Here is a 26,089-nt window from a genome sequence, read left to right as displayed (position 1 = left end):
AATGAGCTCAGGGTCATTAAAGCAGTAAGGCCTAACAGGCTCTCATCACCCTGATCAGTTCATAACCACCTTTTTTTTTTTCTGCAATACCACTCTGCAACCTCTTCTCCTCTTCCCCCCGGGGATTTAAGCTGTCAGTGCTCGAAGCCAGCTCTGACACAGCACAGCTGCACAACCTGATGCACCTCAGCCTCTGCTGTTTGCTGCCTGCTTCCTGGAGTGGTACCTCAGATGTCCCAACCAATGAAGCCATCACAGAAGCAGCTGGCACACGCAGCTGACAACCAGACACTTGAGGGATGGCAGGACACCCCTGCTTTCACTGGTGCTTTTATTTTAATCACTGCACCCAACTTCTATCCCTAATTTTGCAAAACTCCAAAACCAGTACAGTGAGAAGTGTGGAAAAACGCATTTGCAATGTACTGRGATCACTCAGGTAATTGGAGCTCCAAGATCTTCTTACCTTTATCTGCAGTACTTGAGTTTTCAGAAAGATAAATATAGTGGCAGAAGCTTCTGAAGACTTGTATTTTAATTCCCGATGATTTGCATCTTAACTGCTCAATAATAAATGGTATTTACTAAACACAAAATTATTTCTATTTGTAACTACTGTAACTTTCATTCCAAAACTGCTACAAGTTATGAGAATGTATTTTTAAGGATATGCTAGTGTTATTGTTTAAAAAAAAACCCAGCCCATACCAGAAAAATGGTTTTATTCTCAAAATAAAAAGTCAGCAATATAAAGTATTATTTTAACATTCTTCCTATTTAAATATTGGTGACAGATTATGCATTTCCTCAAGTAAAGTGCTCTTTTTACAAATAGGTATTTCATTTTTACTTTTACTGCTGTTCTAACCTCATAATATTGAATAGATAAAGTGTATTTTGGTTAACAAAGAATGCAGCATTACTTCTCCTTTGTATTTCCTCCCACGAAACCATTACATTTTCAATCTACAYTCCTTTATCTGTATCCAGTCAATAGAGGCATATTCAGTTTATGCATTTCTCCATGTAGAAGGTGTCACAATTTGGGGTGGTCTTCTTGCCTTCTTCCATGCTTTTGTTGCTCTTGACTGGGCCCATGTAGGTCTCCTATGTAGTTCTTCACCTACAGGCAAGAGTGGAATGAAACATCCATCTTGCATGCTCCTCCATTTTTCCTGCTCTGATGATGTTCTTCTTCCTAATTCCAGACCACTGATACCTTGAACAATTCAACACTTAGGTTGAACTATAGAAGCAATCTCTTTATTGTTTTGTCTTTTTGTAGGTTTTGCATTTTAAGCATATTACTGCAGAAAGTCCTGTGCGAATGTAGTCAGGACTAAGTTTTCAATTTTTCATTTGTACACTTGGTTTTGCTCAGTCAGATGCCAAACTTCACCATAAGGAAAAAAAATCTTTTGTTCCAGTAGCTACCTTTTAGAAGAAACAGCTTCTTGTGGTTTTAAAGAGCAGCCAGGTGCTGTAAGAGGGAAAAGAAAGAAGTCTGAAAAACTGCAACCCACAAGAATCATAGCAGTAAACAAGAGCCCACATTTCCCAATGTAATWGTTATACTAGAACCTAACAATTTGATCCTGTAATTCAATTTTACTCATCTTAAGCCACCTCCTGTTTGGAGAAGGCATAAAAAGTCAAAGTCATACATGAAAAGGTCACCTACTGCCACACAGTGTCAGGCACCCTTTTTTTCCCAAGGTGCACCTTTCCAGTAAGTGACTACCTGAATCCTGTGTGGTTTTTATTTGAAGGTCTGTATTATATTAATTTTGCTCGTATTTTTACTTCTCACTCTTGAGTCTCTAATTCTCTGCTCTGGATAATTTGCACTTGATATTTATGAATGTGAATCAGGAAGTGAAAAGCAAATACTCAACGGTATCTACAGATACATATGGATACATATGGATCTATCAATATATACAACATACTAGAACACAGAGRAACTGGAAGACCAGAATTTCCTCTAACTATAGACTGAATGGTATCATACTTTTTTTTCATCATAGGCATAACTACTCTTCATTTAAACTTTTGTCTGCAGAATATTCAGTTTATTCTTTCGATTTCTATGTTCCACTTTTGTTCATTGCCCTCACCAGATGTTTGGACGTTCTTTTTCTTCCCACCTGTTASAAGTGTTGTTTAGATGGGGTACAGCAATTGGGTGCCTCTACCAAGTGACAAGGCTTATCTTTTTCTTTCAAACATTTCAATAAACTTGGCATTAGAAGGCAAACTAGGTTAACTGGCAGTTAACTTTACCACCAACCAATCTCAATGGTTTCTTCATCTTTTTCATAATGATTAAAAATGACCTAGCAGAAAAAAGATTTTGTCCTTCTGAGTATAAACCTTGGATATGTTCTTGCATTTTTAAAGAAATGGCAAATTATGTTGCAAGCCATAGACTTGGGCAAGGAAACTTCCATGGAATGCTTCCATTTTTTATCAGTTAACATGTAACACTTTCTTACACATCTACTGTAACCAGCATATATGACTTTAAGTCTCCTCTTCTGAAGGAAATTTTTCAGTTGCTTTGCTCCCTTTTTCTTTTCATAGAATCCACATGAATTTTTTTTTAGCTTTCCATTTCTGATTTGGCAAATTTGTGCTGAAATGCAGATCTGTCTTCTTTGCTGTCATTTGTTTTGATTAACCTGCAGACCACTGCCAGATCTGTTCAACCTTTTGAATTCACTCAGCTGATGGATGCATGAATCTTGATGCAGCCCCCCCAAATAAACTGAACAGTTAGTCCTGGCAATCAGGGATACAGAAAGCCCAATTTTTCTTTTTTACCAAAATCATGTAAGCAAAAAGGTCACCTCAAACCACAGACAGAAACTTTCCCTGGAGTAATAGAATTTTTTAAATCCCATTCCCTCAGAAAGCTGGACTTCATGCTGCCACTTGCTATTTCATTGAAGCTGGAATGTCTGTCCAGACAAAGGAGGAACATTTTGTTCCCCAAAGCATTTTGCCTCATGCMTCCATGGGCTGATCATCTGCTTTAAATGGTGAAGCAGCAAGGTTTACTGGACACATTCACTGGGCTACAAAGAAGCTGTATCTTCCTAGTAGTTTCTCTTTGCACTGTCAATTTTCAAAGCCATAATGATAGCCAAACTACCAAAGTGTCAAAACCCACCAAAATGTTCACTCTTGGAATGAATTATTTAATCAGAATTTTCTAAACGTGACCAATTCATTTCCATTAAAAGGAGAGATGGAGGCAACACTCCCCATGCAAGTACTGTTTGCCTGTTCAGAATTCATGGTGTCTCCAAACCATGGCTTACAGGTCCAGCAACCTGTGAATTATTTACACTGGTCTGTCTTATGCAGTTCAGGCAAGGACATGGAATTCCCACAGCCTAACTTAGTACCCCTGTCATGAGGTGGGGAGGAAGAAGACTCAGTACTTCTGACAGAATGCAAATGTACGTTGAAGCCTGTTCTTTTCTGCAAGGCAGAATCAGCTCACTTCCAGGCCCAGAGATGATACAGCCACTGATATGCAAAAAAAATTTCTCCCAACTGTGAGCTTGAACATAACTGAAATAGCTCATGTGCCAAAATAACAAACACYCAACAGCTTTTCCACAAGTTCTTGTAGTATCACAGGGAGCTCAGAAGCAATGATCTCAGCAGGAGGTGCTCAACCGGAAGCTGCAAGAAGTCAGCAACTGATTCTGAACTACCAAAAAGAAAAATCCCGAAGAAATTGTAGAATGTTTCCTTAACAAGACTGTTGTGTGAAATAAGTCATACCATCAATCCTGCACTTCTGATGGTTTTGTTTTTACTTATTCTGCCTCTCCTTGTTTTCCTTCTGTGTATTTCCTAGAAGGGTGAATACAGACAATCACAGCAGCTCTCCTTTCCATACTATAAACACTCAGATGCACTTCTGTATCTGCTGCCTGCTATCTCATACCAGCAACAACTCCTGACCCAGTGGTAGCAGGGAAGGGACTGAGTCCGGGCAATGTGGACTGGGGCATTTTGATCAGAACAAAAGCTAGTATGGGTGGGAAGGGTGTGAAAGCTGTAGACATTTGCAGTCTTCGTGATGATAATCAGCCAACAGACCTTCCAAAATTATAAACTACATTTCYAGGAAGTGAGGATTAGGTTTCCTTCCCCTGCTTTTTCATTTATGATTCATATGGATATACTTGGRCTGTATTTCACTTTCTTCTTTACACCCCTACAGGCTGAAAATTCCACAAAAGCAAGAATACAYTGACAGCCACCCTAGTTTAGGCACTAAGCTTTTAAAATTACTCAAAGTATCCAGGAATTCACAGSAATAGTGTGGAAGAGAGTGAAACCAACACAGCTGGAAGAGCAGAATGTTTTCATTAGTCTGTGAGCTACATCTAGCTTTCTCAAAGGGCAAATCATGATSTGGATTTCTTGATAATGGTGTCCAKACAGGCTCCTAAGAAGAGCTAAAGGGAAAAGAACTGTAGATCATACAAAAAGCATAAAAATTTCACATATTACTTTTCAAGTGCACCACAGGAGACAGTCAGTTACAGATGTTATGATATCCATCAATGATTAGACTGTAACGAGCTACAGARGTAAGTTCACATCAGAAAAACTAATTGTATTCACCACAGAAAAACTTGGGAAGGATTTCATTTCAGAAGTCTTCTTTATGAGGGAGCCCAAGATGCCTTAACCTGAAGTACTAGCAAAAAAGAATACGAAACAGGCGCAAAAAGCAAGTAATTTATAAGCAAATTTCTAAGCCAGATGTCCTACAGAAGCCCAAGGATTAAGCAGCTGAACTGCTGTGTACAGAGCACAGGCTGTTTAAATTGTCACATAACTGAGATGTGATAATAGTGATGCAAATTTGTTTAATGGTTCAAGAGGAAATGCAGGGAAACAGAGACCAGTGAGACAGACAGTAAAACCAACCAGATTAACAGAAACTGTAACAAAGATTCTGAAATTTTGTGGAAAACAATCAAAAAGGGATTTGAGAAGTCTTGCCTYACCAACCTACTAGAATTCTTTGAAGGTGCCAGCAGTCTGGTAGATAAATACGGTCCATTTGATGCCTGTATTTTAACAAGGCACTTTAAAAGATCCAAGGTTAGTTCTTAAGATAATAAGGAATTTACAGGGTAAAAATAAAATGTCTTGTGTGGAAAAAATAATCTTTTAGGGAACCAGAGGACAGAAGGCTGAAGTAAATAGTTATTTTTTCCACAGCAGAGATATTCACCACTAGAATTTCATAGGGATCTGCATAAGGATATTCAGGATATGAACAGCATAATCAATACATGATTTTGAAAGGGCAKATAGAGTGAAGTGACAAACCTTCCTAAGTTATCCATGTAAATAAGAAGAAAGATAACAGAAGACTGACAAAAGRACTTCATGTAACATCTGTGCATACACAATAACAGCAGACAAAATYTGGTGAAGATAAATGTGAAGTAATATGAAGTAAGGCAAATGGAAAAGAACATGTATTGTGTGTGTTTATATGAAATTACAGGTTGTGAGCTCAAGCTCAGGTTATAAAAGGTAATTCCAATTACTACCAATTCAGTCTTCAATGATAGCMAATACAGCAAAGTACCAGAAATAACTAAGAAAGGGCAAGGGAATGGAAAGCAGAGAACAGAACTAAAAAACAAATATCCCTCTGTCATATAAATTCGTAACATGCCTATTGTATGCTAGGCTGTTATCTCCCAAGTCTGAAAAGATGATAGCAGAAAAGAAAAAGAAGTTAGAAAAACTATGGTACARGGAATGACAAAGCAGCCTATAAGCCTTCCACTTGGATAAAGAACATGAAGAAGAGTACCACAGTGATCTGTAAAATCATCAGTGACATGGTAGCAGTGAAGAGGAAACAACTATTCACTGTATCTTCTGATCCAGTATGGTGAAGCAGAAGAAGTCAGGACATGGCAAGTTCACAGCAAATGAAAGCAAGCAGCTCTTCATATCAGTGTCAGATGAGACTGGATGAAAAAGTTGAACACAACTGTATGGACCTTGGATCTAACTTGGTACAGCTGCTCTTATGCTCTAAAATACGACACATTCCTGGAAATTCCTTCAAGCTCCAGAGACTGCATAAGAGTTCCACTGCTACTTTTTACAATAAAAAGCTGCTTACCTGGTGCAGAAACTTCTTTTATCAACAAGTTCTCTTCCTCTTTTTTCTCTGTTAGTGCTTCTGTTTCTGTTTCACAGACAAATCTATATCATGGAGCTCTCACACGCAAAACCCCAAAAGCTACATCTCTACAGGCAGCYTTCTTGCAGCATCTTGTCAAAAAGACAACAGGAGCAACTGTTGCCTTCATTCTTACAAAATGGTRTTCTCTCCATCTCTGTGTCACCATYCCTGTCYTTTGATGTCTTCAAGATACTTAAGGTCAGCAAGTTGYTTGAAGATATGTTACACCTTTATGCTTCTTTGGTTCTTGAGTAATTCCAGCTCTTTGCACCATGTAATCAAATCCCAAATAGCTTCAGCTCACCTAATAGTACCTACAGAAGAGGTTCTTCAGCTCTGGGATGTTATCAAGAGACATCCAGAAATTCCCACACATGCTGACTACAATGAGAATGGGAAGCTGCACAATACATACTGTGACACCTGACAGTGGCTTTCAGCCAAGCAGAATACTGGAAGTAGCCCAAATTCACTAACTACGTCAGCAATTCCCAGTTTTCCCCAAGATATCAGTAGGTCAACTGTTAGCACCTGCTTTCACATACCTAGTGAAATGCAGCTGAGACTGGAACAACTGGGACTTGCTCATTATTAAGGTTTCCTAAAGCATACRCTACCTGAATTGTGTAACAAACAAATGAAACAAATGAAATCATTTTGTGAGTGAATGAAAGCATTAAAATAAGCAATTGAAGAAGAGGTACTTCTAACATGATGAACTACTCAATGCTATTCAGTGGCTTTTGTTGTTTCTACTAAAACCGGGATACAGAAGTACACAYGTGAATAGGTTATACCCCATTCCTTAATCTGGAGTAACAGATGAGTATCTGCCTTTGTTTCAGGTGGCTGGCAGGACAGAGATTTGCCATTTTTATACCTGAGAGTGTAGGAAATGTATTCATATATTACAGGTCAGCAAGACCTTCCTGTATGTTTTGGTTACAGCCAGTACATTTTAAAAGGCAGTTTGTCCAGCTTGGCTAGCAGATAGGGAAYGCATGGTTGGAATGCATGTATTCCRAAGAAACTAACTATAGATAATCATAAAAAGAGCACCTATGCAAAATAACTAAATGCACAAATATAAAAATACGTAATTCCCATAGCTGCCTAARCCATTATACCAAATTGTAAATCTGGAATATATATATTCTACCTGATTATACTAAAGTGTCTCCTATAAGGATGCATGCAATATTTATATATATATTATACAGGAACACCTATCACTGATGCTACACATGTACATATAGACGCTATAGACAGTATACTATATACTCTGGTTTGCTATACATTCATACATTTTCTGTTTAGTAATGCATAACAAAACTCTTATGCTTATTTCAGATAGCACTGAAGGGTGTATAAACATCTTACAGATCCCTCTACTTATTACCCTAAAAACTTCTCTACAGTCTCGGCAAGAGACAGTGACACACATCATTACCCAGGAAAACAGCTGACTGGCTTGTTTGTCACGTTCTGCCATTATTAAATAAAATATCCATCCACATATTTGGACATTAGGAAAACTTTTTTTCACAGAAGGAATGATTAGACATTGGAATGGGCTGCCCAGGGAGGTGGTGTAGTCATGATCCCTGGAGGTGKTTAAGGAAAGACTGAAYGTGGCACCCAGTTGCCATGGTCYAGTTGGCATGGTGGTATTTGGTCATAGGCTGGACTCTATGATCACAGAGGTCTTTCCAATCTAACTGATTTTTGTGATTCTGTGATTCAACCTGYAATTCATTTTTCAATTAATTTCAGGTGTTACTTACATTGGGAATGACCTGGTGGTCGTGTATTACTAACACTACTCTCAAAGGAAGAGTGGAAGTTGTGTATAGTTTCTTGCAAAATCTGTCTCTCTCGACCCTGTAAAAGAACAATAAAATAAGGTATTCTTAATTTCTGTTTAAAAATTAATTTATTAAGAGTACACAATAAATATGTAAATACATGTACCTATGTTCAGTATATCATTAGAAATAGTAACAAATCCTTACCTCACAGACACATACAGAAAACCTTCTAGTAATCTTTTCCTGAAACTACCAGACTGCAGTAGAAATACTATCATTATTTGCTTCATATCTTTATGGCATATTTTATCATAAAACATCATCCACCTCCCCTAATTTTAAGCCTCATCACTTGMTACTGTTGATCTTAACTTAGGGAAATTGCCTTTGTGTTTTGTTTGTCTAAGCTTCCACTATTAGAGAGCAAATGGACCTCAGATCTAAAAAAGCAGCTGAGAAGCATCAGCAGGCCTAATCAAAGACATGTTCCAGTACAAAATCCCTCTGACAAAAGAACTGTTTACTGTACATCACTCTTAGCAAATTTGCTTACAGATTTATTTGTTTATATCAATATAAAATTCAAAGTTAATACAAGTGTAAGAAACCAGAAAAGTGCTATTTACCTGATCACAGAGGAGTGTTATGTTAACCAAAGGACACTTATAGTGTATTCTCTAGCTGGACTACTGCAGCCAGATGATTCTCTTTAGCTCTGCTGAAATCAATATTCAGAAACTGCAATATTGCTCATGTTTACAAGTAGCTTCTTCACTGGACTATGAAAGAGAACAGGAAGTGCCACAAARGAAGATTTTTCACTGATCAAATATATGAAACACTTTATTTGGAAAAAAGTAATTTAGCTTTTCTAACTAACATCTGCAACTGAATTTCAAAATGAATGCTGAAATAATTACATAAGCAAACCTTTAAATAATTTACTATATACAATACTTCAAAATATACCTTTCCTGCATTCAATTCAGAAATAGCTGCCAAAATTTGCTGCCTCGATCCATCAGTTTTAATACCCAGCTCTTTCAGATCACCATCAGTAAGTGTAAGGAAAGCTTCCATATCCACCTGCATTAAAATAAAAAAGAGAAAACACATATTTATCTATGCAAAGATTCATTACTATAGGTTGAAGGTGGTTTGTTGGGTTTTTTTAATTGTATAGACTTAGTGTAAATATTCTGCAAAGAATTTTTAATGTGTTACCAGCACCAAATGGAACACATTTTACACTCTGTTGTAAGGCTTCTAATCTGCTGYTATTCATTCAACTAATCATGATAGTACATCTAAAATATTACTGGATTTTTAGKTTTTTTCCCACCAAGTGCTATTAATACATATATTCTTCACAGAAATTCCTTTGCTACTTGAATAAGCCTAAGGTTTCTCTTTTCTTTTCTTCGCCCYTTCCCCCCTCCAAGTATTTTTGGAATTTCAGAATATTGTGTTTACTTTTCCAGTGTCTCCTGMGAAGAACCTAGGTTTTGTTCATGTATCAGTTTTTATTATAACAACATATCCATAAGGCTGTGATAATAACAAATATCTGAAACTTTTCATAATGATATAACCTKCACACACAAAGCTCCTATCATGCAGGAAAACAATAATAATCCAAAATATTGTGATGCAGCTAAATTGTCCGGGCTTGTGCTGAATTTTGAACTCYGTGGCAATGCCAACTTAGTGCATATCCATTTGCTACCCTTTACTTTGACCAAGTAAGCAGACTCATATTGCTAATTGCAGATATTTGCTCACATCTGATCCTACCATAAACATTGTAATGAATTAAATTTTACTTATTTTCAGCAACATTTCCTTTCACCACATCCTTCAGCAAGTCCGTGTCACAGGTGTCATCTACCAGGATGCCTACGTTCCCCAATTTAACTCTCCTGCTGCTTATGCAGGGCAGATAAAGAAGATAAAGCAGCTATCTTGGTGACTCACACCCTGCTGCTCTCCATCTGCAAATGAGGTTCCAGCTGTGATTCCAGGAATGATACAGTTTGTCCTAGAAACTGTTTAGCCATATTGGATATAGACATATATAGGAAAACCAGAGTGTAAAAACAGAGAGGAAAAAAACCCCTGTCTACATGAAAGTTGTAGGTTAAGTGTAAAAAGCTCTGCTATTTGCAGCATCCTGAAGAATGGCATAAATATCTCTTGGTACATGTTTCAAGGTCCTCTCTGCAAGCAGGAATGGTTGTAAAACTTGAAATTTGAGATTCTGAATCACAAATCTGATGCAACATGTGTTGTACCCTTCTTATGCTAAAACAGAAAAAAAAAATCTTTCAAAAAAGACGTACCTCCTGTTCCTCAAATATAGGCTGRTATTTCTCAAGTGACAATTTTTTAAGGATGCCAGTCAGCTCATCTGTAATAACAGAAGAAAAAGGAAATCATCCCCATGGATTAGAAAAGATTTTAATGATCTCAGCATTATGAATAAAACCTGTATTTACAATAGTCATGTATGGTAATAAAAAACCAACCACATTTATTCTCTATCAGAAATTGAAATATTGGCTTACTCTGTTCTCACCGACTTACACATACCTTAATTCCATCTAGTCTTACTTTGCTAGGATAAACACTGATGTATCCCCCTTTCTACTTGATTAGAAGGATCTTACAAAACCAAACAAGTAAGGACAATTTAAGCACTTCAAAGCCTAARATGCAGATGCTTGGCCCCAGATGACTGACCCAGATTGTGCAGGTAAGACAGAACRAAACTCCTCAAGCAGGCAAGGAACCGAATGGCATATTTCTATGTCATCATCCAGGAAGGCAAAGTGTAGAGCAAGCAACCCCTGGGGTTCAGGTGTTTCTGAACCCTCTTCTCCTTAGGTGCCCAACGTCCAGGCATCTTGAACACAGACAGCTGAAGTCCAGCTAAGATGAGAACTCGACAGAATTTAAGTTTTACAAGCTCACCTTCCAAAGCTAAAAGCACTGAATATTGTCTTTCCGCTCAAAGTCTAAGGAAATTAAACATTGCAGGACCTGACAGTGACTCTTCCCACACATTTAAAATGTGTTCAGTTAAAAAGCGTAAGTGCACTTTCAAAACAACCTGACATCACCTCTCTTAATAACATCTATCTCTCTCAGCTAAAGTTTTATTACTTTGCTGTCACCAATAACTAATTATCTTTTTTACCCTTAAGTGCCAAAATAGTTTAGTTAAACTAAGAGGTCAGAATAAAAATGAAGAACATGAATTACTACATTATAAAATGAAACTATATTTAATATTCTGCATATAAACTCAATTTCATTTTAAAGACATCAGTAGTCYATTACCAAATATACTTTGCTTTTATTTATTTCACTTCTTTATCTTTTGACTGTCCCTTTTCTTTCATCACTAGAAAGAGAATCTCACACTCTAAACTTCTCAGAAGACATCAACTACAACATACTTCYGTGTACTATTCTGCAAGACTTCTTTACACAGAAAAGTCTACAGAAAACTGAAGAGGGAAATTCTAGTCGAGTCTTATTGTCTGCTAGGGTTTTGTTGGTGGTTTTTTTTTTTGCCTCAAGTTCAATTAATTTGTTATGCCTAACATGTTTTGCAAAAGTTGACACGGTCCCAGGCTAAAGGCTTTAGTACCCTGACTAATCCATGGGAAAAGGTAACCAGTTTTAAACATGTATCATGGGAACTTCTCCACCTTATTTGACAAAAAATATCTTAGAGAAAGTAAACAGAATTCACATTAGAAGACCTTAGATATATTATTAATGTTTTTTTTTTTCCTTTCAGGTTGTTCGTTACCCTTCTCAATTTTCATCACGCTGGTGTGCTTGGAGTGTAGGCCATGACATGAAAAGAAACTCTCAGGATCTCTGAGCTSAGAGTCTTATTGTCATAAACAACTACAATATCAAAGCCCTTTCACATACAGAAAGAATGCTTTCAGCTGTAGGCACTTCATGCTTTCCTCTATCCCTCTTCCAGCTCCTGTACTATTACACTACATCTGAACAAAACCTGAAACCGCTCAATTTTACAACCCTTGCTTACTATGTTTGTCCTTTGTTTTATCACTCTCATTTGCTCTACACTTACCTTTYCTCCTCACTTCCAACCCTGGAGCAAGCAAAGGTTCTTAAAGCTCTTATTGCTTTTGCCACATTACTCCTACTTAGTACCTCCTTTCATACTACCCTGTAGCAGTAAGGTAAGATCACCTTTCTCCAAGTTTTCAGAGCCTTCTTTTACTCTCACGTGGTTTCGTCTTTCATGATTCTCTACATCGCTGGTTCTCAGAATTGGGCCAAGCTGTTGATGGTCCAAGTGGTTGCCTAAAAAGAAACAAAGAACACCTCTGAACCCTGCTGCCTACTGTGCCTTCACCGTAACAGCCAATGCAAATCAATTTTCTTACTCATTTGAGTTCACTTGAAAGAAAAGTTAACACTGTAGACATTCTGCTCAGCATATCRGTGTTTGAACTGCTTCTGCTGAATCAAATCACAGTAAGAGAAGCCCTTGAATTAAAGGACCACATAACTACAAAAGCTTACAAGCACAACAAACCCAGAGCTGCTTGGGCTTCTGACAACCTTTTCTGTGCTACAAGGGAATTCACTGTATCCTGGCATCAGTGTGCAGTCACAAAGCCCAGCTTCACCGGGTGAGATGACAGCAGCTGATGGCTTGGGGAATTCACCTCATTATTCAGCAATGAGTCCTGTTCCTTTCATGCATTTCTAAATCAACAACTTTTATCTTATCAAGTCAAGTTTATAAAATGGCACCAAATGTGTAAGGATTTGCTCCAGCAGTCACTAGAATATGTTTCAACTAAGCCTTATGAAGAGGACAGAAAGAGGGTCAAGTATCACCCGTTCTCAGTATCAAATGGAATTACAGTTTTAATGGAYGAAGCTGGCACAAATGAAAACGAACCAAAATCGATAGAAACAATTTGAGAAAAAACAAAAATAGTACAAAGTGCCTCTTGCAGAAACCAAATAAAGTACCTCCATTTCTTATTTAAAAATTTCTGAATCAATCTATTTTTTTTCACTTTTTTAAAGATATTTACAGGAGAAAACAAAGTTATTGATATCCTGTTTCCAATGCAGTAAAATGATTTTTATAAGTACTTTAGACCTAATAGTCTAATTTCAGAGGTATTAATCTTACTGGAAAAGTAATAATAAAATCATTCTTTCTTATGACTTTAAGTAAAAAGAGGTTGCAACATGGTTATTTTTGTGATTTACAAAAATAAATGCACTACAGCTCTTAAAAATCAACTTTATGTAGCTATGACTTGCTACGAATAAAAAAAAAAAATCTATCTCTGTAGTGATGTACTGCTCTGCATTTACAAAAAAACCCACTTCTGATGAGGAGAAAGTGTATTTTGCACCTTCCGTGAAGGTTGAAAAACAGGACTTAAGCCACAAAGGGGGAAAAGGAAGGAGGCCATGTAAGAGTGGCCTACCTACAYATTCTATGCTAGCTTTGAGATGATACCAATCTCTCAAAAAATKGAAAGAATCACAGGTTTTGAAAGAGAAACAGGCTCTTATTGCACGAACACAAATGTCACTGTAAGGAACACTACAATGTATTTTCTGGAAAGAAAAGAGATCTTATTCTCATGCAGATACACAGTAGTCCAGTACAGTTATAGCTCCAAATATGTAGTGCTCTTGATGAATAAATTTCCTGTAATTAGTGAGCTACTCACAATCCTCTGTTATAGTACCGCTGCTGGAGCCATTGCTCTTGGCATGTCTGTGAGAAGAAGAGATGGAAGACTCWGCATTTTGAACCTTAGGAGATGGGGAAGGTGACGGAGAAGGTGTGAGAGTTGGTGATGTGCTTTTAGACGTAGATGAAGTCCCAGATGGAGGTCTTTTGCTTATCTCCAGTTTTTGCTGCAGTTAATGACACAATCATGTCAGTAAAAAATGATCAAAAATTGTTTACCTATATATGATGCTTTAGTATTACTTAAGTTGCATATCATTCCTGCAGAGCATGCAGTCACAACTAAAAGTTTCTGCTTGATCTATATTGAAATAATTGGAACAACAGTGATTTTATCCCAGATGAAAGTMTGTCTCCTCAAATTCATCACAAAAATACATTTATTAAGGCTGTAATTTTGTAGTAAGAAAATTATTTCTTGTAAAGCAATACTGCCCACAAGCACTACAATTATTGTCTTCCTAAAAGGAATAGTCCTTTTAGTGGCTTAAGTCCTATAGTGGCTTAAGTCCAGCTGTCAACTATGCACCACACGGCCTCTCACCTCCCCAACTCTGGTGGAATGGGCAGGAGAAGCAAATTTAAAACTTTCAGTTGAGATAAAAACTGTTTGGTAACAGAAACAAAGAAAATAATTTTGACTCTGAAAATAGGGATTTTAATTCAGAGATTAAATAAAGTCTCAAACATTTTCAAAGCATATCAGATGCTCATTTAAAGCAGCACTTCATGCTGGACTAACCAGAAACATGTGGCAAGCATAAACTAAATTTTGGGTGCATTAAAACCCTYGCTGCAATGGAATGGAAGTTTCCAGCCAAGCCTCAAACCTGTTACCTAACAGGAGTCAAGTGATTTAGTAAGTATTTTGCAAAAATTTAACACATTGTGAAGCATGGAAAACAGGAAAATATATGAACTAAAATCAGGAGTAAGAATAYATGTACACATATCAGCAGTCTTTTCTGAAAACAACCAACGTACCTCATCTCCTAAATTCCTCAGTCTACRTGACACATTTTGATGTCTGCACTCTATGACCCAAAACCAAGGTGATTTTTTCATGAATATAGAGTTTAACATCAAATACTTTTTGTYACTCAGGCTACTACAACAAACTCTAAGTTGGGCTGGTAACAATGCATGTGAGAATGACAGTGGTTTTCATCTCTACAATTTTGCTTCTGTGCTGTGGCATAAATGGGACTTTTCTAGTTAATGAAAGAGAGCACATGTAAAATATAAAATTTACATGAGTGSTACCATTCTTCCGTTACTCTAGCCTTTGTCAGAATATCATACATCCGTTGTCCTGCATTGTATTGACTAGAAGTAATGTAGCATGACACAAATTTGAGAGGTCTCTGAAGAGCATCATGAACTCCTTTCAACTTTCAGTTCCAAATTTCAATCTAAATTGTTATTGGTCATTTGTGTTTCAGAATGGTCTTCCTATACTAACACATTGTCTGTATTTATTTACATTACATCATTCTGTAAAACGTGACTAATGTTTTCTTTTCCTTTCTTTAAAACTTGCACAATCTCACCCCTTTTTTACAAAACTAATGAGTATAATATCACTGCATTTTTAGATCAGCTATTTCCAAGTTCARACAGCATGATCCTAATGCAAGGACACCAGCCATTCCTCAATGGGTATTACATTTCTAGCATTTACATTGCTGATTACAACAACAAAGCAGACTGATAGCTTTTGCAGCCAGTGGGGATCCATATTTGACTGTGCTCTCCCAAAAGAAACTGATGCTCCAAAAAATCACCTCAGTTGTGTGACACATAAACATCTATAGTGAGACCCACACTATGACACATTTTGTTACTGTTAGATGAATGAAATTCATCTAGACATCTAAGCAAAGAGCACGGAAAAAGCCATTGCCTTTCCAAAACAGTGGAATAAATGTTGTTTAAAAATCTTTTAAACAGTGTGATGAACAGCCTTTCCAGAAGATGATCTACAGCATACTGCACTTCACTACTGTTTTATTCCCCAATGTCTCCAAAAAAAGGCCGCAGGATCAGCAGCCCAAAGCTCACAGGCACAGGTATTATCTTTTGGTAGACTGATTAATATAAGTGAAAAATGAGATTTTGGGGGGCACACAAGAAGCTCTTCTGAAATTATTTCCAAGATAAAAACAAGCTGAGAGGACCTGCTGAGAGTTTAATTAAAACATACTKGTCAGACCACCTCTGAAAGAAAAAGCATTTGGCAGCTGCTCTGCAGAGAAGACTTTTATGAGGTAAGAGGATGACAAAGGGGTTTTTGTCTATAGAAAAACGAGACTGATCATTTATAACTCAGGGAGCAGTTCCATGGGGTAGAAAGGGAAGAAACATTATCATATGCCAAGAATTGGTATGAATCCTGAGACTTTGTTGGTCCCACTGAGTTAGAAATTTTAGCTCCCCGACTCATCTTTGAAAAGCAGCCAGTAGTCCCTCTGGAATCAGCACTGACAGATCACAGACAAAGTGATTATTCACGGAATCTTTCCGCATTGGTAGTTAGACCTTTTCGGTTTCTGATTCTTGTTCTCCAGAAATTTCCATGAAATTTCTGAACAACTTTGCAATTTCATTTATCATTTATATGTACTGATGAAATACAAATATTGTATACTGTTGCTATATAAGACATCACAGAATGAGATCACAAAATATTAATTTTATACTCTGGCCATGTTCATTTCTTCAGGACAGATCTCAAGAATCTCATTCAAAAATGCAAAAAAATCAAAACAAAACAAGCTGCTTGAAGATTACACAAGCAAAAGTTGGAGAAATCTTGCTTTTACCTAGGTATTCTAACATTTGCTGAATACCAGGCATTAGAACATAACCCCTAAATTATGTGCTTTCTTTCTCTTGTTCTCTGAAATGCAGTGTCCCCCTGTTTAAATAAACCTGTCTATTTCTCAATAGTGTTATGATGCTGCTTTCTAATTTGTGTCTCTACGGATCTTGAAGGTTTACAATCTTTACCCTCAAAAATTCTGTATAAAGCAGTTGTGAACTTCAAAGTACACGCACAAAATGTGCAGGTCATGAGGGTAAAGCTACTCCAGGGAATTGACAGGTAAGTCAGTGCAGGTAACAAGGCCTTGGGAGCAAAACCTGCCTTTGGTGATGGCCTACTGTTTAAAAATAACACTCAGTGGAGCAGACTGGGCACATGCATATTGTTGTGGTCAGCATATCCAGGTACAAATCATGTCATGCTCTGCATTTATGTTGAGCCTTTGAAGGGAAATCATCTAGAGAAACTAATTATACCACTTCGGGATAAAATCCAGGAATAACCTTACATAAAACACTGGATCTGGACCATAGAAAGAAATAATGAGAAACCGTAACATGGCAGATCTACCCTATGATCAAGCATTACGTTTACTGTTTTTTAAAACAGAGTGAAATTAATAATAAAGTAAAATCATTTATTATTAGGTTTCATCCTTTGTAGACTTGCACTTAAAAGTAAGGTTTGTAGAGCTGGAAAGTTTCCACTAATGTAACAAGTGTTCATTCATTTTTGGCTGTGCAATATTGTACACCAGGTACCCATGACTGAGATACAAYCTATTAAAACTAGACCATTTGGAAGTGCAAAATTTTACATTTCCCATTACCTTTACATGTCCATTGCCAACAACCTGAGCACACTGCAAATCAGACAGCGTGGATGAAGGAGTTGACTGGACTGGACTGTGCTGTTGGCTGGGTTTCTGTTCAGGTAAGCCTGCCGCTTTTCTTCTTTGGGCTGCAATCTGAGACAAAACATTATCTGCACTTCCACCTAAAACAAAAAAATAAAATAAACCCAGTAAAGGAAACCATAATTTTGAAATGTTTTCTAACTCTCAAACATTCATTTAAAAACTGAGTGGGTGAAGCAAGAGGAAATTGTTAGGTTCAGATCTGTCCAGCAGCTTTCAGAAAAAAGACCAAAAATCAATCATAGAAGAGAGAAGCCAGCTCTGTCTGTACACACACAGAGCTGTCCTTCATACCCTTGGATATAGCTTTMATGAGCTACTTCATCATATTGTCTTCAACAGCTACCAGGTGCAATGCTTGCAGCTTTGGTTTTAATTGAAAACTGACTTCTATCTTGAACAAAAAGTAAACAACGTGTGTAGGAGTCAGCTCTGTGACATGCATTGKGCAATGAACCAGCATCCACCTGATCCATCATAGGTGGACCCAGTAAAATTGCACGACATGGGCTGAACACTGAGACTTCTGTAACAGATGTGAGGCTTTGCTTCCCTTATGTAAGTGTTCTAAGTCCAGCCCTGTGTCCACTAAATTTACAGAAGCTTTGCTTCTACAATGGTAGGAGTGCTTAGAAAAAGTTTAGCATCTTCTATCGTCATCACAGACACTAATTTTTTAACTGAATCAAATACAAATTACTTTTTTATTAAAAATAGTACCTGATCTGTTATGCAGTTCTCCTCCATGCCTGYTAATTCCTGCAATGTTATTGGATCCACCAGAAGAATGGGGAGAATGGTTGAAGTTGTTGGAATTTGAAGGAGATGCTGGTCTTCTTGCAAAAGTTGGTAATTTGACTGGTCTAGTACCTTTGCTAGCAGATGTCTGGAAAACAAAATGAAAAATCATTTTCCTCTTTCTTGACTGAAAAATAAAGATCAAATTTCAACTGCTATTTTATTTATCCCATGTTCTGAAACTTTCACTGAAGAAAAAAAGGGCTATCAGAAAGAATCTTATTTGACATATATACTGAATACACACTTATATAATTATATATATACTGGATATATTTATTCAAAGAAAGATATTGCACCATATTAAGCTATTAATTCTTCTTAATCTCAGGCCAACACTAATAAGCATATATGATGCACCTGWGATATGATATAAACACTATTATGAGCAGTGAGAAAGAAAATCACAGGTAAAATTTCTTTCCTGAAGAATCCTGGCTTTGTCTCTCCTATCTTACAAAAGAGCTACCAACTTCTCATCCATCATATCCCTGCTTCTTACAAACTAACCTGCAAGAAGTGATATAAACTTTCTCTCCATTACTTGCATTTTTATATTCCCTGCAATCTAAACAGCCAGCTCCATCATTGAAGTTTTAACAGAGGCACTATTGATCTAGCTATACACTATCCAAATCCTCAGCCACATCCTCCTTCATTTCTTTTGCTTTTACACCATTGGACACTGCCAGCCACCTCATATATGAGCTTTTGCAGCTCACGTTTTCATGTTTGTTATCCTGTTGCTCAAATCACTCTTCCAACTCTGACTGACTATTTCTCTCCTTCCTATTCCCTCAGCAAGACCCTTCTTTCCTCACAGGAGTGATGGCTAGTGCTCCCCTACTTTCCCTGCTCCTCACTTTATACACATGCCAATTTTCCACTTACACTATTACAAACATCTTTTTTGGGATGATAAACATTTACCTTCCTGTTATGTCTCTTCCTTTCTAATACTCCGCTTTATTCCACCTAAATCAACTCTATTGGTAATTAAGCTAACCTTCCCTTAAAAAAAGGAAACGAGAAAAAAATTCCCTCTAAATGTTTTCATTGTCCCATTTCTAGAACTGCCATTGAAATACAGTTCTGGACTGGCCTTCTCTACACCTGGCTGTTACAGTCTACAGCTGGAGGAGTAAGGTCTTCTTTTTCTCCTACTATGAAAGARAAGGCTCTGAAGGTTTTATTTCCTGTTTCAAGAGAAACCACCTATTTTTCTTTTGGTTTATGTTTTAACTGAAAACACTGTAGAATCAGGCAAGCTCCTYCTATAAAAAAGAAATAATTGAGACTTTTTCCAGTTTTACAGTATTTGCATTCTAAGGCTGTATGCCTTCAAGCCCACTTGATCATTACTTGATACAATTTTATCTGTTRTTAATCTTCCAGGACATTGTCTGTATATTGCTCTTAATGCTAATTCTTCCCTCCTGCTCAGTTTCTAAAAAATGAGCAATTTTCATTCTTTTTTTCTGTCCCTGGTTTTCTTCAAAATCAGAGCAGTTTCCACCACACTGCTGGTGGTTCTGATTAACAGCAAAATAAAAAAAAAAATAAAAAATAAAAAAAAAAAAAGCAGTTTCCACCACACTGCTGGTGGTTCTGATTAACAGCAAAATAAAAAAAAAAAAAAAAAAAAAAAAAAAAAAAAAACAAAACAAAACAAAAAACCCAAAAAAAAAAACAAAAAAAAACAACCAAACTTTGCTCCTTTATGTTCCTTGCACACAGATGTGCATTCTTCCTAAGCAGCACTGCTTAAAAGGACAAGCCATTGCTGAGACAGTGGGTTAAAAGCAATTTCTAATCAGAAACAGAGTAGCTCACCAGTCAGCAGTGCCTGGGCATAACACAGCATTTTTGTACACATTTAGTTWGCTTACTATATCAGAGTTCCCACTGCTGTTAAAATCATGCTTGATTGCTCTCTGTGGCCAGGCAGTTCTCATCTGTTCAGCTTTGCCATCTTTGCTGAGTCGTGTTCGGTCAGAATTCCAAAGTTCAAAGCTTGAGGGTGGTAAGAAAGGTGGTATCACTGCTTTCAGCTTATCACTGGGTAGCCTGGTAAATGGAGCACTACTCCTCAGCTGACATTGGGAAACAAAGAAAGGGTGGGGGGAAAGAGTCACTTCTTAAGAAAGATTACTGGGAGCTGGTGTTGTAGTCTCAAAATTTTAAACTAAGCAAAAAGATGAAAACATGCATTTTTAAACAGAACAAAACAGAAATGAGACAACAAAAGTACTGAAGAAAAGAACAACAAATAATAACAGAGATAAACCAATGAACATTGTGGCATGGCACCCCTCAATATTATGCTTGTTCATTTGATACAATGAAAATTGTTCATTAAGTGGCAGAAACTGTCTCTTTCTTTACTGGGCTAAATACTGCTCAAGTTGACTTTAACAAGAATGTTAAAAATCARTTTCCAAAGAAATAACAATGCAGTCCTCTCTGTATTCCCAGACAGGATGCTGGCAACAGTGAACAACTGTGTGTTCCTGCTGTATGTGTAGTGCAGAAAGAGATAAAAACGTCACAACTGATTTCACTTCCTGAAGTTCTGTCAGTCACATCAGAAGTTACTCAAATTTCTTACAAAAGAACAGAAAAATAATAACCAGCCAAATTTAATGACATCACCAGGGAGTAAGCTATAAAGAAATATAAAGCTACAGCATAACAAGCAAAGAAATATAGTAACACAAATATACATCCCAAACTAAGTATTTCATGGTTGCCTCTATTAGTAATTTCACACCTTCATTGTATCATCCATGTTTTCCTCAATTCATACTGCTTGTCATCAACTAAGCCGCTGTTCCCTCCATTTTACGAATTCATTGYTGATCAAACAAAGGAGTGGGTAACTCTTGAAAGAGGTTGGTAGAGCTTCCATACCACACGGTGTGTACTGTTTTCTAGTCTAAAAACTACTGGTGTATCAAAGCATGTCAGTTCCTGTCTAGTGACTATAAACAAGCTCTTTTTCTAAAGGTGACTTGGACAGGAAGTAAAAACTTTTGGGAGCTGTATGACCTTCTGAATTAGGCTGAACACACCAAGAACACTGTAACATACCATGGTTGTCAACAATTCATCATCTTTTCCTCCTTTCACAGTGTTTGCACCTGGAAAATAAATAAATGATGTCATATTTATATGCTTCCACTTTTGTTTGTGAGGATAGCTCATTGTTTATAAACAATCAACAGCTCTACCCTCAGTAAGCATACAGTACAAGCACACARTGGCACTGTTATGCACCTCAACTAAAGTTAAGCCAAGTCTTACTTTGCATTGCAGACTGTGGGGGATTTTCATGGAGAGCTGTACAATTTCAGTAGATGTGCTTTACAAATTGGGCTTTTCCCATTTCTCTTTCTTCTCAGAATTATTTATTTGTTTAAGTAAATTTGTTTTCATTACAAAAATTAGTTTATGGAAGATACTAACACTTTCCGGTGACACATCAAATTTAATGGTCCTTGCAAAAGAACATGTACATGGTCCATGCAAAAGTAACATGGCTATATTAGCATTTTCCTGCTTAAATTATGCTGCACTTTGCATGATCAACAGTGAGTACAAATGTCTCTTTCGACATACTACAAATACGTGTTTCTTCACTTCTATTAAGCTAAAGCAGAACTAAACCAATAAATCAGAAATAGTATCATCTTGAGTACCCCGTAAGAGCTCATTACCCCCTAGAGAACTCTGGCTTTACCACTAGCTTTGTTATTGGTGTTCCAAGCTGTAGCASCATCAAGGTTTCCAGAGGTGTCCATATCACTCTGTGAGAGAACTTTTATAGTGGAATTTAATGACGGTTCAGGCTCGTCTGGAAAAGGCACAAACTGATTGGAAGGAAATCCATGGCGCAATGTCTGTGTCAGCTTCAGCTTGCGAAATCGATTGGACATTCTGTTCCACCAGGACTAGATTGAGAAGAAGACACAATAATTTAGTACCAACTAAAAGAAAAGAAAAAGTAATGTATAATTAAGTAAACCTTACAGTAGCAGTAATTCTATCAACAAATTTTTTAAATAATATAAAATGCAAYGTTAAAGTGGTTTTTGCAGTTACCAACAGAATCCTTCAAAGAACTAGAAAAATGGTGTTGCCATTACAGAAATGCCTGAGACATYTGTAACAATACTAGGAATTAAAGAGTATAAGGGGGAGAAGTGGAAATCTCTGCCCTCAAACAGCTTTAATTTAAAATAGGAACTGAATGTGGTAATTCACACTGCTCTAATATTGACACTGAGAGTGCAACTTGCTGAAGAAGAACAGGCAGGAAGAAAAAAGAGGAGATAGAATTTTTGCATATGGAAAAGGGACAACTTTGTTTTTGAGGCTGTTGGGAGGAAAGGGTTAAAATCAAAGATGAGTAGGGAAGAGTTTCTGCTCCAAGTGTCCTTGCAGCTGGGAATGCTAAAAATATAGGTGAGGAAAGCTCCATTTATTATGCCTAGTGTTGTTCATCCTGTCTGTTTGGAGTAGAATTCTTGTGTAGAGATAACCCAACCTCGGAGACATGTGTGAGGCCTTTTGTAATAGGATGAGCTAAGTCTGCTGGATCCTGGGTCCCTGTGTGTCTCTGGCACTCAGCCTTGTTGCTGAAATAACAAAATAAATCTACCCCTTGCATTTTGGCTGTAGTTGCCTTGGTTACTTGCATGTGTTGATTCACACAGGGGCCATGAAATGGTGAGAAACAAAGCAGTTAACAGCTCTTGAGTGATGCAGATGAAGAATGAGATCATGAATATCCACCACACTATCAGCAGGTAAAGGAACAAGGGCCCATATTATGCATAAATTTAAAAAATAAAAAAATCACAAAATAAAAAGTGTTCTAGTTAATGACAAAAGTGAAAAAGAGATGAGACTGAAAAGTGTTTATTTTTTTTAAACTTCAAAAGCAGCCTACCTGTGATCAGGTATTTTAATATGAACACCATTAACAGGATGAAGGCAGGAATATATGTGCATTTGCTTAACAGAATAAGAMTATTTAAATGAGCTTACACAAATTAAAACCAGACACGATTGATTAAAATTAACACAGACTAATTATAGACAACATGACCTCTGAACAARTATTATCTTCTGTAAAAGTTAAAGAGTATTGAAGAAGTTGCAGAAAACACAAAAAAGGCAAATATACAATCACTCAAAAAGGAAAATCCAAAATCTTACTGATCAAAAAGCTTAACATGAAAGTGCTTAACTGAAAAAATTTCATATGCCACCACAGTTCGTAAGACACAGCCAGCTTAGGTTTGTTGAAAATAAATCTTACCAAATCAATCTCTTTTTGACAGAGTAACCATTCAAGTGAGCAGAACGGAGGAAAAGCTGTAATACAGCTTGACTTGAATAAAGCTGTTATTGCTATTTCATGTAGCATTCATCAAACAACTGAGAAATTATGGTTCAAGTAAAATTAATAAAGGGGAAAGACCACAGACAAATAAAGGAGACAAATTACCAATGATTTGTTCTGAAACTGAGAGAACATACTTTGCACAGTATGTTTGGGAATGTTCACTAACAACAGCAACAATGAAACCTAACATGTTTTTCGCAGTCTATGGAAGACACCCATCTACACAGTTTCAGAAGCACCTTCAGTAGCCTAAAGTTAAACAATGCCAAATCAACATTATTCAGTAGAGGTCAAGCTGGCATACAAGAAGAACAAATCAAGTGTACAAATATAGGAAACGAAGWAAGTAGCAAAGTCGGTGTACTAAAGAAAAAAAAAATCATTCATGACATAGCAGAAACTAAGCAAAATGTACAGTGTTACTGCTACTGCTGCAAAGAAAGAGAAGTGAATTTCACTGATAACAGCAGGAAACACATCTGTGAAGCGGTTCTTGTGTGCCACTATGTGATACTAAGTCCCTAGCTAGAATCTCACCACTCATTTCGGAACTCTCATCTTGACGGGTRACATACAAACCAAAAACAGTAAAAAGTTTAGGAAACAAAACCTACAAGCAAAGAAACGTGAATTAATCAATTTTATTTAGACTAGAAAAAATAAGACTGAATATGCTAGTTTTACAAGTATTTATACAGCTCTTATAAAAATGAAGTGGCCACGGAACAAGAATCTGTCAAATTAATCAGCAACAAAAGAGATATAGGTTAGATAGGGGAAAAGAAACTCTGACCACTTGTAAGCACTGTAATTTGTAAGCACATTTAGAATATTAAATTTCTGTCAATACTMATGATCCTTATCACTGACAAATCTTTTACTTTACCTCACAAACTTTTATGACCCTATTTCAAACCTTCGTGTCCTAACAGTGCAAGGGATGCAATCCAATCCATTGTTGATCTGTGTTTCATAAAGCCAAAAACTAATCTGACAACTTCCCATCTCAACACATCCATCTAAATTGAGAATGAAGTTGTATCATACCGAGTAACAGCACAATCAGATGAAAATAATCACATGTTCCTTCATAGTTAAAACTGCAAAACAAATTTGAGCTGAAGTAGAACTTTAAATGGTCTTTAACATTCATGTCAAAAACAGCCTAGAAATTAACATGTTCTGTTTCAAGATCCTCATAATATTTATATTTAAAAGGTGGTATCATGGACTACAGGAAATTCTGAGGTACATCATAATTAAAGATTATTCACCTAAATAAACAACAACAACAAAACTAACTTTTTTTTCTTCTGTTTTGCAAACAGTGTAAGTTGCAGTATCTTTGTTTAAGTGGCATACACTTATTCTGTTGTTTCTTATCCATGTTGTTTCCTACTGGACGACCATCAGTTTTTAGTTAAGATACAGCATACCAGGGGACATGTACACCTGAAGTGCATACTCTTCCACTACTCTTCATATTAAAAACTCTGCTATGATCTTTTTAGTTTTTAATGCCAATAGCCTGTTTGCATTCATGGCTATAAAGGTGTCTACCCTCCACCCAGATTTAAAACCAAGATCCTAACGGAAATTGAGTTCCAAGCTTATGAACATGGGTACCTTCTATTTAATCATGACATCAATTTTTAGGCACTGCAATGCTTCAATGCAAACTCTTCCCACTGCCTTGCCATCTGACAAAAGGAAGCTAAACACRTGCTACACTCCACAAAGCCGGGACACACCATCAGCAAGGAATTCAGAAACAGACACAACTCCCCAACAACCCTGTTACATATTAGCTCCAAAATACTTTTTAGCTATTACTTTCTCTTCATTACAGAAATTACTGAGATTTTATCAAGAATGAAAATATTTACCTTTAGGCCTCCTTTGTCATCTGGCAACACTGGGACATTTAAGGATTGCCTACTTCTGGAACAAGGCAGAGATGATCTGTTGTTCAGTTTATTCTTGTCTTTATCCACTTGCATGCATGCTGATGCCAGTAACCTTACAAGCTCTGTGTCTAAAAGGAAGCAAGTTAAACTAATTTTTGGTTTGTTTTGCTTTCCCAAATTACAGTTGATACACTGACACTTTCCCCGTAAATAACATGTAAGTGGCAATTGATCTACTTCTCAAACACAAAGCAGATGAACCCCCAAACCTTCTTTCTTTCTTGACCTATTTTCCTATGCCTTTTACCCACACTGTGGGCTGCAGTCCTACCACCTCCCTAAAGGTATTTATCAATATAAGTAAGCATGCTATTCAGCTGGAATCAGACAAGTGTGACCAAGTGAACTGTCCCCT

General features: G+C 36.9%; 1 protein-coding gene across 2 annotated transcripts in view; it reads right to left on the bottom strand.

Moving 5' to 3' along the window:
* Window positions 1–705: 705 nt before the first annotated feature.
* The window catches only part of ANKS6 (ankyrin repeat and sterile alpha motif domain containing 6), a 38,185-nt gene continuing 12,801 nt past the window's right edge, over window positions 706–26,089 (bottom strand). Inside the window, exons 6-18 of one of the 2 annotated variants that reach the window (XR_008965570.1) lie at window positions 25,654–25,802; window positions 22,097–22,307; window positions 21,448–21,497; window positions 20,247–20,450; window positions 18,280–18,445; window positions 17,473–17,639; window positions 13,797–13,986; window positions 12,283–12,396; window positions 10,389–10,456; window positions 9,019–9,135; window positions 8,026–8,122; window positions 6,179–6,555; window positions 1,419–1,480 (exon numbers count right to left, since the gene is read on the bottom strand). Coding sequence is in view for 1 of the 2 variants with exons in the window: in XM_057369447.1 (XP_057225430.1) it covers window positions 1,431–1,480; window positions 8,026–8,122; window positions 9,019–9,135; window positions 10,389–10,456; window positions 12,283–12,396; window positions 13,797–13,986; window positions 17,473–17,639; window positions 18,280–18,445; window positions 20,247–20,450; window positions 21,448–21,497; window positions 22,097–22,307; window positions 25,654–25,802 (1,583 nt within the window). In the remaining variant the exon portion in view is untranslated. Of the gene's footprint in view, window positions 1,481–6,178; window positions 6,556–8,025; window positions 8,123–9,018; window positions 9,136–10,388; window positions 10,457–12,282; window positions 12,397–13,796; window positions 13,987–17,472; window positions 17,640–18,279; window positions 18,446–20,246; window positions 20,451–21,447; window positions 21,498–22,096; window positions 22,308–25,653; window positions 25,803–26,089 lie in introns of both variants that reach the window. The other variant, XM_057369447.1, reaches the window with a different exon arrangement.

The sequence above is a fragment of the Malurus melanocephalus genome, unplaced genomic scaffold, assembly GCF_030028575.1.
Source record: "Malurus melanocephalus ecotype Western Australia unplaced genomic scaffold, MMel_1.1 scaffold_110, whole genome shotgun sequence".
NCBI classification, from domain to species: Eukaryota; Metazoa; Chordata; class Aves; order Passeriformes; family Maluridae; genus Malurus; species Malurus melanocephalus.
The sequence above is the reverse complement of the archived record's forward strand: the minus strand, read 5'-3'. Positions and strand labels throughout refer to the sequence as shown.